General features: G+C 45.1%; 1 protein-coding gene across 5 annotated transcripts in view; it reads right to left on the reverse strand.

Annotated features, from left to right (window-relative positions):
- RIPOR3 (RIPOR family member 3) overlaps positions 1–15359 on the reverse strand; it is a 114223-nt gene that overhangs the window by 61115 nt on the left and 37749 nt on the right. For 4 of the 5 annotated variants that reach the window (XR_009557957.1, XM_060277302.1, XM_060277303.1 and 1 more), the window contains exon 2: positions 6703–6830. Coding sequence is in view for 3 of the 5 variants with exons in the window: in XM_060277302.1 (XP_060133285.1) it covers positions 6703–6803 (101 nt within the window). In the remaining 2 variants the exon portion in view is untranslated. Of the gene's footprint in view, positions 1–6702; positions 6834–15359 lie in introns of those variants that run through there. The other variant, XM_060277304.1, reaches the window with a different exon arrangement.

Below are 15359 nucleotides of genomic sequence, written 5' to 3' on the forward strand. Positions count from 1 at the left end.
GGAAAGAGGAGGGGGGAAGCCCTGTCGAGCAAGCGAAAATCTCCATATTTATTTATATACTTGCATCAGAATGGCTTCTAAACAGTATGCAAGTGTAAAACTAATTATAAGAGCATCCACACATAACCAAAATATACATATAATAAAAGCACCCATAATTAAAATGGACACTGGAACAAACTCATTGAAACAGGGTAGCCACTGAAACTGTTAAAACAGCCATTAGATCTGAAAGTTCAAATCAGGAGGATGCTTGCCTAAACATGTTGCTGAACTTCCATTGCCCATTACCGCCAACCATTGGCTATGCTGCCTGGGCCTGGCAGGTGACGGAGTCCCATCGACAAGTGAAGAGTAACACACAAGCCCTCAATCCATGTATTAAGCAGTGCCATTTGGTCTGTACCCTAACCAACTGCCACCTGGGAAGAATATACCAACCATATCTGCTCAGAAGGCAGTCCTACTGAATTCGATGGGGTTTATTCCCAAGTAGGTGAGGATCATGATTGCAGCCTAACCTACCGCGGCGTTTCACTGTAAGGTTAATGGATAACAATGTATGTTTCACTTACACAATGCATACTTTCTTGACAGTAAGCCCCACTGAAGTCATTGAGACTACGTTCAGTTAAACATAGTGCGTGGCACCCTACTAAGTCCTACTCAGAGCAGACCCAGCGGTGGAGCATATGCCCGCCTTGCCCAGGGCGAGCGTGCTCCCAAGGGGTGTGTGGTGCGGAAGGTGCCCTCCCAGGCCTTGCAGCTGGGGGCAGAGCAAGCCATGGCGGACATTTGGCGCGCCGCCCGCTCGTAACTCCCAAGCCTCCCCTAAGCTATCAAAATGAAGGGGGAAGGGGGACTGCTGCCGGCAAGGCGGCACAGCTCCCCCCCCTTTACCCCAACAGCTTGGGGTAGGCTTGGAAGTTGCGGGCAGTCGGTGCGCGAATGTCACACACACCCCTTCCTACATCCCTGAGCAGACTCACTGAAAGTAACGAACCTAATGGGGCGACTCTGAGTACGACCAGCATTGACTACCACTCAGAAGAATTAGATTGTATACTATTTGTCTAGAGAGAAATTCATGCGAAAAAATGAAAAGATTTTGGGAAATGATATATAATGAACTGAAAAAGATTTTTAAATACACCTTTCCCAAAAAAACCGGAGGCTTTTTTATTAGGACTTATAGGACAGGAGATAGTAAAAGGAGACCAAGTATTATTTATGTATGCGGCAACCGCGGCTAGGACTTTGTTAGCCCCGAAATGGAAAACTCAGGAGTTACCGACGATTGAAGAGTGGCAGACGAAAATGATGGACTATGAGGAACTAGCAAGACTGACTAGCAGGATCCGAAACCAGGGAGAATCAAAGTTCCAAAAGGATTGGAGTAAATTTGTGGACTATATGGAGAAGAACTGTAGAAGTCTAAAGACACTTGCAGGACTGAAATAAATCCTACGAATTGACTTTAAGTAGAAGGAATACAGGAACTGCGAGATAGGAGTGGACAAGAAAACCGAATGGTGGGAAGGAGGGAAGTCAAAGCTCGGCAGAGCAAAGTAAATTGTAATAATTGATTAGATGCTAAAAATAGGAAATTTTGTGTTTATTATGTGTTGTGTGTGTGGTTGAATGTTTTGTTTTTGTTTAATGTGTTTAATTGGAAAATTTAATAAATTGTCTTTAAAAAAAATAGAGAGAAATTCATTTAAAGAAAAGAAAAGAAAGAAAAGTCCCTATCATTCTCTCTACTTAAACACTGAGTCATCTTACCTCTCTGTAAGATAAAGAAAACTAAATCTTTAAACTTCTGCCCTCCTTGCTAAACCAACTTATTTTTTGTTCCTCCTTTGGAACACAGGACAGAACAAGTTGCATTAATTTAAGAGTCCCACTTGGAACAAAAAAACTCTGTATCTTTTACAGCATAATACTATGTAGCTGTGTAAATATAAAGAACCACTGAACCACGAGCATTGCTCACCTATCCAAGTAAAGGCAATCCAGGGAATCTCTGTTGACGGTGGTCTTTTTTCTGACAGATTCCTGGCTAGTATCTCCCTCTCTTGGAATACTTGATGATTTGTACCTGACTATTACTAACTCCATTGTCCTTTAATCATTTATTTACTTTCCAGAAAGTCAAGCTCAGTGAATTCTTGCCTCCTTTAACATCATCCATTCTCTCCTTGCAATCAACTGGATTTCCACCCCACCTGTTAATAAACAAACAAACAAAGGCTGCAGCAGACACACCTGGCTACTTCTATCAGCTGTTGTGAGAGTGGTGTCTTGGAGCTCAATCCTACCCATGCTTACTCAGAAGCAAGACCCACCATTTTCCAAGGAAGTACATTTACCATTGCAGCCTCAGGGCTCTTTCCAATGTCTGCTAGTGCAGGAGCTCTTGTGTTAGTGGATGGGTGAGTTTTAGTGTTGTGCAACAGAGAGATCCAGTGCAACAGCTGCACTAGGGGAAACTCGTTGTGTAAGCAATTACACAATCCATCAGGCAGCGAAGTTATCAGCAAACTGCTTGTGCCCTTCTCTTATGCGGCAGCATTCTGCTGGTGCAAAACATTTTGCCAGCAGCAAGATGCCACTTAGTGACTTTAATTTAGCACTAGGTCGGATAAAACCCTCTGTTATATGCAGCAATTGATGTGTACCTAGAATTTGCCCTCTCTAGGAATGAATGGTCCATGGGGTCACGAAGAGTCGGACACGACTAAACAACAACAACAACAACAGGAATGAATGAAGGTTATCTGACGAGATGGATTAATGTGATCCTATTAAAGCTTCCAGTCACTTACTTAAGAATCTCAGTGATGTATGCTTAGATCATACTGCAATTCTCTGCCAAGATCAGAGTAATGTCCATTGAACTCAGTGTGATTGTCTACTAAGTAAATATGCAGAGTCTGGACCTGCACAGTTCTAACCCCAGAAGACTGCTTTTGGCATAATCAGAAATGTTTTGGGGGGCAGCCAGTTGATCCTTCATTGTTTTGCATAACTATGTGGCAAAGCAAGGATCAGAAGTGGCTATGAGCTGACTCAACTGGCCTTAGTTTATACCAGCTGAAGTTCCTTCTTCTAAAGCAGTATTTCCCAAACTTGGGTCTCCAGCTATTTATGGACTACAACTCCCATCATCCCTGACCACTGGCCTCACAAGCTAAGGATTATGGGAGTTGTAGTCCAAAAAAAAAACCCCACAGCTGAAAACACTGTTCTAAAGGTTTGGGAGCCCTTTTTGGACCTGGCCACCCTGCACTGGAAACAACTCTCTAATCCAGCATTTGACTTTAATGCAACCCATGAAGGTGAGTTCACACTATGGGTGGAAAGCTCACAGGGTGCTCCATCTGTCTTCAACCTTATTATCAGAGCAGCAAATATCAACTTACTTATTATCTACCACCTGTCATGGGACCCGGAGTTCTAAATCAGTCACAGATCCAGTCACTGACCACACCCCAACCTGCTTAGCTTATGGGCCCTGGGACCTATTATCCTGACCTAGCAAAGATGATTCCTTATCAAAACACTCATCCAGGTGCATTATCCTTTGATTTTCAACTTAAGCTGAAACAAGGACAATTAAATGCAATAGAAGGGGGAATTCCTCCAAAAATTGTTGTGGTCAAGACCCAATGTACTGTCAAACCTTCTTAAGAATGTTGATGTCAATTGGCTTCAGTGCCTGAGAAAGACAGTGGTTGGATTGTGGCCTGTATTTCTTGCAATGCTCCAGCTCCAAACTCATCGTAGTTTGAGCGTCTGGCCATAAACATTGCCTACAAGTGGTGCAGAAATCATAAATAACAGCAGCATCTGTTTTCTGGAAGTCCTGAAGCCTACTCGTAGTGCAAGCCATGCTCCCTTCCTAGCTAAAATGGGAAATTCGGCTTTGCAATCTCTCCACCACCCTGCAAAAGTACATAAAGACCTGGTTGTTGTTGCTTTTAAAAATGCTTTACAACTGGATAGTAACCGGATAGCCTTTGGGGAAATGTAAACTCGCTTCTTTGGAGCATTCTTACTCTGCTGGAGGTGATCTGGTCCTGGAAACAGCTGTTCGACTCCTTTCCCTGCAAGAACTCCCACTATGTACTGCAGTCTCAAGTCTGTTTGTTCAAATGACTGCTTGGTTTTCTTCTTCCCCCCGCCCCCACAAATCCCTGCCTTTTGAAGTTTAGACAACCAGCACAATGCAGAAAGGACTTGCTGGAGCTTGATATTGTTCAGGTTTTATCATGGAAGTGGAAATCCATGTACATTTATGGATGCATGTTGGGGTGAGTGTAATAAACCGAAGAGTCTGTCACCTTCTTACGAATCTGCCAGATTGGTGAGATCATCTTCAGAGGCCCTAGCAAACGGTAGCCAACACTCTATATCAGGTATCCCCAAACTTCGGCCCTCCAGATGTTTTGGACTACAATTCCCATCATCCCTGACCACTGCTCCTGCTAGCTAGGGATCATGGGAGTTGTAGGCCAAAACATCTGGAGGGCCGCAGTTTGGGGGTGCCTGCTCTATATGTTGTTGGACTCACCACAGGCATCATGACCAATGGTTAGAGATTATGGGAGTTGATGTCCAAAAATATCTGGAAGGCACTATGCTGACTAGCCAGTCTATAGTATAGCCTCCCATCATTAAAAATCAGAGGTTATGAAACCCCTTCTCAAGGAATATTACTTTATTTTCTGTTTAGTGCTACATTAAAACTTTTAGATTTGCCCAAGCCTTTTAGTTATATGTCTATCCTAGGTGAGGTTGTTAACTCAGTTTTTACTGTGTTTGCTTTCACTATATTCTGATGATGATGATGGATTGATTATACACCTTTAGGCGCCAGGCAAAAACGTTCCTTTTTAACCAGGCCTTTAGTTGATTTGATTGACATCCTACGCCCCTTTTAAAATGTGGGTTTTGGGGGGGAGGGGAGTGTTATTGGGTTGCTGTTTTTATTTTGATTACCCAGTATATATATTGTGGTTTTATAGTTTGATTTTGTTCTGCGAACCGCCTTGAGACCTCCGGGTATAGGGCGGTATATAAATTCAATATACAGTATAAGCATAATAAATTATTAATAATAATATTTTAAATTTGTATACCGCCCCTCACATGCAGATCTCAGGGTGGTTCGTGACATAAAATGACAATATAAAAACCACAAAATAAGTACAGTGGCACCTTGGTTCTCAAACGTCTTGGTACGCAAACAACTTGGAACCCAAACACTGCAAACCCGGAAGTAAGTGTTCCGGTTTGCGAACTTTTTTCAGAAGCCGAATGTGCTCTGTTTTGAGTGTTACATTTTCGATTTGAGAGCCGCACTTCCGTTTTGAGTGTTACGCTGACGTCTGTCTGTTTTTGCTATTTATTTTGCATTTTTGTTTTTGCAGCTCTTTTTGTTTTGTTTTTGTGACTGTGTGGAACCCAGTTCAGCTACTGATTGATTGTGTGACTGCAGTACATTGTTTATTGCTTTCATTTTAAAAGGCACTGGGTGTCAATCTTGTAAGCCACTCTGAGAATCATGGCCAGAAAGCAGCTGAAAAATATTTTAAACCAATTAAGATAGTACCTTCTCTGTGTTCAAACCCCTTCGCTCTCCCGCACATGCACCCATGCCTGCTCCACATACATTTATTTGAGTACATGAGCGCAGTGGCATAGCAAGGGGGGGCAATTGGGGCGGTTCGCCCCGGGTGCCACCCTGGAGGGGGGGTGACACTCGGCGCCCCCCACTGGGGAACGTTTTTTTAAAAAATCTGTTGCATGAGATTTTTCAACTGTTCTTATATGTTCTTTCAATGCTGATTTCATATCTGAAGTTGGTTTTGTTCTGTAAGCTCTAATTTTTTTTGCAATTCATGTTTTTCACTTTTCGCCGCGTGGGGGGGGGGTGACAAAAAAAAATTCCGCACCGAGTACTACCTGGGCTTGCTACGCCTCTGCACGAGCATCAGCCACAACACTTTAACACAACATTCAAGCACATTGGCCTCATTCAGTAATTGCAATAAGACTGGGTTTCTGGTTTAGTGGTTGGATAGGATCAAGGAACATGTTCCTGCATGCTTCCTGGATAATCCCACTCCAGAGGCGTGGGCTGGAGAAATAAACCAGGAAGCCTTGGCATCCAGGTATATATCTGGGCCTGGGCATAGATGAATCTGTCACATTTAGTTTCTCTACGTTTGGCACCCTGAATGACTGTTAAGTACTCAGCTTGCATACCTGCAAGTATCTATGGGGGGAAACAGCAGGGGTTTTCACATGAAAATGAGACATGGGCAAGAACCAAAACCCCAGGAACATTGGAAGCTGCCCTGTACTGAGTCAGAACAGGTCACCCAAGCCCTTCATTGTCAACACTGGCTGGCAGCAGCTCTCCAGAATTTCAGTCAGGGGTCTCAGTCCTACCCAGAGATGCTGGGGATTGAACCGGAGACCTTCTGCATGCATAGCAGATGTTCTGCCACTGAGCTAGCCCTCCTTGCCCAGAGCTCTCAATCCAATTTGGAGAGCGGGGAAACGAGGAGCTAGTAAAACGAATGAGATGGGAGAGCAGCTTGTGGTTTTGAATGGCTAGGTTGAGCCAAAATAACAAGATGCAAATGAGCCGAGGAAAAGAAAAAGGAACTTGTTGCTTGTAACTGTGCGACTCACACTAATTTTCGGCTCTGCGCATTGCTGAACCCAGCAAAGGAGCAGCTCCTGCTGATCCTTCCCCCATCAGCAGGAGAGTCAAATGTGAGCTTCACCGACATGGTTCCTGTTTAGCGGGTCTGTTGCCTCTGGAAATAAAAGGAGAAACAGATGAAATTAGACAAGAAGTAGATTAAAAAACACTCAACTATTTGTACAGAACTAGGGGTTATTAAAACAAACAAAAAATCCTGCACTCAGGATAGCTCAGTTGGCAGAGCCTCTTAATCTCAGGGTCATAGGTTCAAGCCCCATATTGGGTGGAAGATACCTGCACTGCAGGGGGTTGGACTAGATGACCCTCATGGTCCCTTCCAGCTCTACGATTCTATTATTCTATGATACCACGTATTGGTTGATATCATGTATTGTCCTTAAAAGGAGAATTGCAGGAGTATTGTACAAAAGTTGGCTCGTGCATTGACTGCATTCCCATTGTCCCCCTACAGATCTGTCTGCTAAATGCATTTTCTACATTTCCCCGCCACAACAAACAACCCATTTAATACATCCACCATTGTATCAGCAGCTGCACTGGCTAATCTGTTTTGCAAGCTGTAATTGTGTTGTTCCTCTGCTGCTCCAAGGAAACACTGAAAGTGCTTGTAGTTGTGGATGATTTAGCAGTACAGTGGTACCTTGGTTTACGAACTTAATCCATTCCAGAGGTCCGTTCGTAAACCTAGGCGCGCTTTCCCTAATGAGGCCTCCCGCCGCCAGTGCCCTTCCACTGTTCAGATCCTGTTCTTAGACCGAGGTAAAGTTCTCAAACTGGGACACTACTTCCAGTTTTGCGGAGTTCGTAAACCAAATCGTTCATAAACAGGACTGTTCTTAAACCGAGGTACCACTGTAGTCAATTGTTGCTGTTCTGGGACGGTTGAGCGGTATGCAATTCGCACAGAAAATGGGTGATGTGGAGAGCGAGCACTGGTCCAACTAGCCCAGGATGGCCTATGATGACAGGCAGTGATTCTCTGGGGAGACTCAAGGACTGAACCTAGGACCTTCTCCATGCACATCATGTGCTCCACCACTGAGTTATGGCTTTTCTCCACATGCATGGTCTGGTTTGCACCACTTATTCTACGGCCCAACTCCTGTGCTGTACATTTGCTTGGAACAATGCAGCACCAAGCTACTGTTGTTGTTGTTGCTGCTGCTGTTGTTACTCCCAAAATACAGGCACATACATGAGATCTCATTTCTGGGCAACTGTTCAGCTGCTCCAAGCTAGCATCCCTAGCAAAACAGAAGTCCCTACCTCTCTTACAATTTCCAATCAATGGTCCAGCTGTCAAGGGAAGAAAGAGATGAAGTCAGACTATTCATCGGCACCAAAATACCCCTTCCCCCAGCATCAGCCTGGCAGCGCTTTGCATAATTCTGTAATTGGATCCACACTAACAGGCTTGCACAGGCTTCCACTGAAAGTTACACTGGACTCTTGTTTGTTTTTCCAGAAGTTGCCCAATATAGTTTTACCATGCTAGGATCAAAATCTTGGTCGCTGGCAGGCTTTCGCTCCCAAAGCACAACATTGCCTCTCATTAATTAATCTAACTCAGGTCATGTTGGCTTCTCCCAACTAACGTGGTTTCCTTTGGCTGCTGCTTCTGTTCCCATCATCACTCACTCCCTTTTGTTCCTTGGGGGAATCTGGGTTCCCAGTGTTGCATGTGCGTAGAATTTAGACCCATGTCCTTAAATGCAACATACATGTAAATTCAGTCCATGCGGTGAATGGATGACAATGAAGATCTCTCTCTCTCTCTCTCTCTCTCTCTCTCTCTCTCTCTCTCTCTCTCTCACACACACACACACACACACACACACACACACACACACAGCTGAGCTGCAAAGTAAACAACAAATCTAAATGTTTGCCTTTAAAAAACCCAGATCCTGCCACTCATTCCAAGCAAAGCTCCCATTCAAATCCGGAAGAGAACTTCTCTAACTTCCAGGCAAAATGCCTTTTTTGAATGCTATTAGCAATTGTGTGGATGGGCTTTAAAGGAGGAAACAGCATGTGCAGGGGGCCTGGACTGAATGGAGAGTTTGGGCAGTGGCCAGGGGTGGGCAGGGAAGAACTTTAACCTCCCTCCCACCCTGTTGCAGTCAAATGCCTGCTATTTAAACCTGGCCGGGGGGAGTGCCCATTGGCAACTGCTATAAAAATGAAACATTTGCATGAGTAGTCTAAATAAGGTACTGAAGTTTAAATGGTCCTGGACCCCCATATTGTACCATCCAGCTATCTTTATTCACCAGCCGTCCAATGTCAAGCTCTCAACAGAAAGTGAATGTGCTGATCTATATAGTGATCACAACCATTTTCACCCCAAGTCAGTGCTTTGTTGCACATATTTGTATAGAAAGTGTCATCCCCCCCCCAGGGGACTCAGTTGCTCCACCTGTGCAATGAGGGAAATTCTAATGATCTCCAGAGCTCAACATGATCAATAGACTATGGGATTGGTGATCTGCTGACCTGGTTTGGCTGGCAGGATAAAAGGTAAAGGACCCCTGGACAGTTAGGTCCAGTCAAGCTGACTATGGGTTTGCAGAGCTCATCTCGCTTTCAGGCCAAGGGAGCCAGCGTTTGTCCACAGACACCTTTCTGGGTCATGTGGCCAGCATGACTAAACCGCTTCTGGTGTAACGGGACTCCGTGACGGAAGCCAGAGCACACGGAAACACCATTTACCTTCCCACCACTGCGGTACCTATTTATCTACTTGCACTAGTTTGCTTTCAAGCTGCTAGGTTGGCAGGAGCTGGGACAGAGCAATGGGAGCTCACCCCGTTGCGGGGATTTGAACCACCGACTTTCCAATCGGCAAGCCCAAGAGGCTCAGTGGCAGGATATTCCCACGAGGCCTGCAAGCTGAGAAAAGTCATTCCATCATTGCAATCATTAGAGCTGAAGTAAATAAACCACTAGTTGTTGTTTTTTCTTTCTTTTTTTAAAAAAGACCTTGCATAACAAGCAATTAAAAGATGACATTTGCAGGCTTGACCTTGTGGTTATTTCCTGACCCTGCTCCCATGACACCAGATGTGCAGGGAATAAATAAATTCCTGAGGCCTCTGTTTTATTCTCTGGTGTGGAAATCCTTGCAATATCAACCCAAGAAAATTGCCATGGTGTGTGTTCCACCTCTGGAAGAGTGCAATGGAAGGGGAGGGGAGGGGGAAGGAGGGCATTGCTCTCTTGTTGACGTTCCAAAGAATGTTTTCAGGCCGCTTCTATTGCACCCAGAAAATCGGTTCATGTGCGCCCAGGACCATCATCTCCTGCCGATCCCAGACTTTGGCACCAAATCAGAAGTTGCAGCAGCCAAGAAAACAGAAGGTCCACCGGGCAAATGCCTGCCAGGTTCTATAAGGCTGGAAATGGCCCCCAGAACTGCTTCTTTTCTAAAAAGGTTGAAGAAAGTTTGAAACTGGGATCACAGCTTATGGTGCGTACACTCAGCCCGCTGTAACACAAGAGCATCAGAAGATGTCTAATGCTGAGTTGGATCATTGGCCTATCCAGCTCAGTGGTGCCTTCAAGATGATGGTGGACCACCGCTGCCACCACTCCCTGACCATTCGCCATGCTGGTTGGGAATGATGGGAGCTGCAGTTTAACATCTGGAGGACACAGTGCTGGCTACGCAGTTTAGAACACAGACTCTCTACTGGTTGGCTCTCCAGGGAGTTTCTCCATCCTTACCTGGAGATGCCAGAGATTGGACCTGGGACTTTCCGCATGCAAGCCTTGTACTCTGCCACTTGGGTATGGTGCTTCCCCTTAGGAAGGCTTCTGGAAAACCTGTTTGACCCACAAATTAATGCGTGTGTTTGCAGTAAGGTGGCTCCCCTAGCCACCTGTAAAAAATATTGCCTGATGCCTCGGCCTTATATAGTGTCATTCCAGCTCTCTAGACTGGTTCCCATTGGTGTCTTACAGTTGTGCTTCATGGATAATATAGTCAGCATCATAGCTACCATGCAACAGATCCTTTGGCTTCTGTTGCTGTTAAAGCTCAGCACAAGGCGCTTGCAAAGGAATAGGTGCTGCAGTGCACAACGTCACTAACTTTTCGTCCTCCACTGTGAACCCCAAGACCTTTGCACTGATCCTTCGTACAAAAGCCAGCTAGAAGACCCCACACATTGCTGGCTTCTTTGGTGCTCCTTCCCTTCCCCTGTTCCTTTAGATCCCAGTGCTAGCCATGGGGAAATTATGCTAGTGCAGTAGTGGGAAATTGGAGCTGAACCTAGGCATTTCTGAGGATCCCTATTGGCACGCGTGTGTGCCCACTCTGCTCTCTCTGTGTTACCTGTGTATGTGGAACATGTGAGCCTTACCATGAAGCTCTAATTCGGACCTGTTTGGGGATCTGATTTAAGGAAGGGCAGAAACATATTTACAACTGCTCCTAATTAAATAGAATCTGGCCTCCATTCAAATGTTTCTTTCCCTCCCAGGGAGGAGCTCGGAAGGAGACCTCCAAAGATGTATTGCTGAAATCCATCTGCAAAGTTCACTTGGCCCAGTCAGGCTGAGCTCAAGCCTCATAAGTATTTATCTTCCCTTGCCCTCCGCTTGGGGTATGTGCACAGTGAACTGAAAAACTGAAATGAAATGGGGGCTAGTCAGTTAGAATTGTAGAATTGAATCACAGAATTCTAGAGTTGGAAGGGAGCATCAGGGTCATCTAGTCCAACCCCGTGCAATGCAGAGGTGTTCAATTTTCATTCATTCCACAACAATTCATGCACAGAACAATCGAGGAGCACTCCGATTTGGGGTGGCCACCCAGATACCTGTGGGAAACCTACAAGCAAGATTCAAGCACAACAGTATGACCCACGCCCTGTGATTTCCAGCAACTAGTATTCAGAAGTAATATTGTCTCCGGCAGTGGAGGGAGAGCATGGCCATTATGCCTAATAGCCATCAATAACCCCCTCCTCCATGAATTTGTCTTACTCCCTTTTAAAGCAATCTAGGCTGCTGGTCCTCACTGCTTCCTGTGGGAGTGTGTGCCATAGTTAACTATGTGTGTTGTTGTCGTTTAGTCGTGTCTGACTCTTCGTGACCCCATGGACCATAGCACGCCAGGCACTCCTGTCTTGCACTGCCTCCCACAGTTTGGTCAAACTCATGTTCGTAGCTTCAAGAACACTGTCCAACCATCTTGTCCTCTGACGTCCCCTTCTCCTAGTGCCCTCAATCTTTCCCAACATCAGGGTCTTTTCCAAGGATTCTTCTCTTCTCATGAGGTGGCCAAAGTATTGGAGCCTCAGCTTCACGATCTGTCCTTCCAGGGAGCACTCAGGGCTGGTTTCCTTCAGAATGGATAGGTTTGATCTTCTTGCAGTCCATGGGACTCTCAAGAGTCTCCTCCAGCACTATGTGTACTGTGTGAATAATTACTTTCTTCCCCAAAGAAGTACTTTGTAAACCAGGCTTGCAGGTTCATCATGGTTTGTTGCAAATGAAAAGCCAGTGCATGCTGCCCAATCATTTCCACTTTGATCTTCAACCCGCGCAAGTGGGAGGAACAAACCAGGAAGCCGTGCTTAAGCTTGGGTCCTCACCATGTCTGAGCCCAGATTGTGGTTTGTTTCTTGCTTATAAGTCAGGATATGATGCTGCAGAGCCCAGGAAGTTCCTTGATTTTTTGTTTAGGGAGTTGCATGCGGTGCTGGCCTAATGACAACTTCAGCACCGGTGGCATATGTCTCAGAGTTAGCATGAATGGACAATTGTAGGGGTGCCTATTATGTGACAGCGAAGGAAGCAGAAAAAAGAGGGGGCTGCCTCCTCTATTGCATCTGCAAGAAATCATTCAGTTGTGCTTTTCTGAGTTGCTTCTAGCCTCCTAAATTCACCGATAGATCTATGGAAACCTTGGCATAGATAGCTGTGAGTCAGTTTGCAAGACACTTGGAGGATAAAATCACTCCTATCCTCTCAAGTCTTGTTACAGCTGATACAGCCACAGCACACACCACTGTATCTCCCTCCCTGTCTCCTGTCATCTTCACTGTGTCAATTTCTAGGCTGTAAGCCCCTTGGGGCAGAGACCTGTCCTCTTGTATTTTGCAATGCACACATTGCTGGCAATACTGATGATACAGTGAGATATAGTCTCCCCTCTAGTAATTATTTATGCTTTTGACTACTTTCCTTTAACACTGCCCCTTTGACTGGTTGGTTCTGGGCTCTGCCAGTTCAAAAGTTTTGCAAGGAAAAAATGACTCATTAGCTTTTTCTTTCTCCCTCCTAAAACCATTTTAGGTGATGTTTTTCTTTTCGTTATGGGCTCAAATAATATTTACTTAAGTTCAGTAAACTACCTCTGTGCAGGGTTGCCAGATGTCCAGGACTGACCTGGGCAGAACAGGAACTGCTTGAGGGCTGCCTTCATCCTGGGCATGGAAGCAGCAAAGTTATGCCTGATTACGTCTCATTGATTCCACTGGTCCCTAAGAGTTTATAACAACCCCTCCCTGGATTGCAGCCATCAACCACAGCAGGCATCGCCAGGGGGGAACAGGTAGACTTCCTATCTCTCCCCCTCTCTCTCCGAGACACATAGGCACATGTGCATTCGCGTGTTAACCTTGGGCCACATTAAAAATGCATATGTCTTGAGCTCCTGGCAGATTTTGCCCAGGGGCTTCTCACAACAGCATGGTAAGGGTTAAAGCTTATAAAATGTTAGGGAAACGGCAAGGACATTGCTGTTGTGCAAAAACATCAGAACTGGGTCGCTGTTACTATCAAAGTACTTAAATACCAGGGCTAATTAAGTTTCAGCTCTTAACTTTCACCGCAGTGTTAAATCTACTGGGAAAATAAACTCTGCATTTAACCTTTGCTCCCAGGCATTTTTTCAGAGAGACCATTGACCTCGGTAGCAGTGTCACCCTAACAAGATAGTTTGCTATGCAAACATTCCAAAACTATGATATTAAGAATCAGCATCCTCTATCTGTAAGATGACCCAATTGCTGGCACTGTAATGATGCCGTTGGTGCTATAATTAAATTGCATTTACTTATCTATGCTTTAGAAGCTGAGATGCCCATTATTTAAAAACCTTGGCACCACGAAAGTCCTTATGGAGGTTCCTTGAATAGTGGTGTTTTGTTTCATTTTTATTTCCATGCGAGCATCAACTATCGGTTACGGTAAATGTCCAGCATTAAGTACATGCCATGTGAATGCCAACGATGGTGGATGAGTTTGGTGAATACCTGGAAAGAGATATACAAGTGTGGGTGTCCTCAAATCTGGAACACAGATAAGGGAATGTGGGCAGTCATATTAGGCGACTGCTAATGTTCACCAGTGAATCTCTTGAGTTTCAGGCAATACTTCTCTGGGATTGTGTGCATTCCCATGTCAATGCTGATAAGCCACCAAATTTCTGACATTCACTGTAATGTATATGTGTCTGTTGCAAAATAAACACAAGTTCTAGTAATGTTTAAATTCCTAATCTGATTTGAGGCAGAGCCTCAGAAACTGTCCCACAGAGCGAAATGTCTAAGGGTGTGGGGGGTGCATTAAAGCACACACTCCCAAATGTTTCCCTGGGATATTTCCTGGATATAAGAAGCTGCCTTCTACTGAGTCAGACCATTAGTCCATTCACCTGTGTACAACCTGTATATTTGTGTTGCTGTTTTGTCGTTTAGTCGTGTCCGACTCTTTGTGACCCCCTGGACCAGAGCACGCCAGGCACTCCTGTCTTCCACTGCCTCCTGCAGTTTGGTCAAACTTCGTAGCTTCGAGAACACTGTCCAACCATCTCGTCCTCTGTCGTCCCCTTCTCCTTGTGCCCTCCATCTTTCCCAACATCAGGGTCTTTTCCAGGGAGTCTTCTCTTCTCATGAGGTGGCCAAAGTATTGGAGCCTCAGCTTCAGGATCTGTCCTTCCAGTGAGCACTCAGGGCTGATTTCCTTCAGAATGGATAGGTTTGATCTTCTTGCAGTCCATGGGACTCTCAAGAGTCTCCTCCAGCTCCAGTATATTTGTCAATAAATGCAAATATTGCAAAATGCCAGAAGCCTCCAGGAAACTCAACCCAAAGAAGACCAAACCCGCTGAGCTCTGCACCCCCTGGAATTTCTTAACACAGAAATGGAAACACATAATAGTATTATCTCCTGTGAGTGAGTGAGTGAGTGAGTGAGTGAGTGAGTGAATCATGGCCCAAAGTTTGCAAAACATCTATTTTTAATTTGTTTTGTTGGGGCTATGTTTTCACTCCCTCAAGGGCTGGCATAGACTCAGATGGGATTTTCCAAAGTGCTGTGCTCCAAGGTCAATGAGGAGGACTTTGGAAATCTTTTCCGTAATCTTTTCCCTAAATCTGAAAGGCTGGCTGCCCCACTGGCACTGGCCTTTATTCCTTTAAAGTGGCAACGCTGCAAAACTGTGAACAGCTGTGGGCTTGTCAGTAAGCAAGAGTCATCAGAAGGAACAGAGGTCTTCTTACTAGTGGTCTCCCCAAGGGTGCACATGGCATCCTTTTTACATCAGGAGATGGGGATTAGATAGATAGATAGATAGATAGATAGATAGATAGATAGATAGATGGTAGAT

This window comes from Zootoca vivipara, chromosome 7 (genome assembly GCF_963506605.1).
Source record: "Zootoca vivipara chromosome 7, rZooViv1.1, whole genome shotgun sequence".
In the NCBI taxonomy this organism is placed as follows: Eukaryota; Metazoa; Chordata; class Lepidosauria; order Squamata; family Lacertidae; genus Zootoca; species Zootoca vivipara.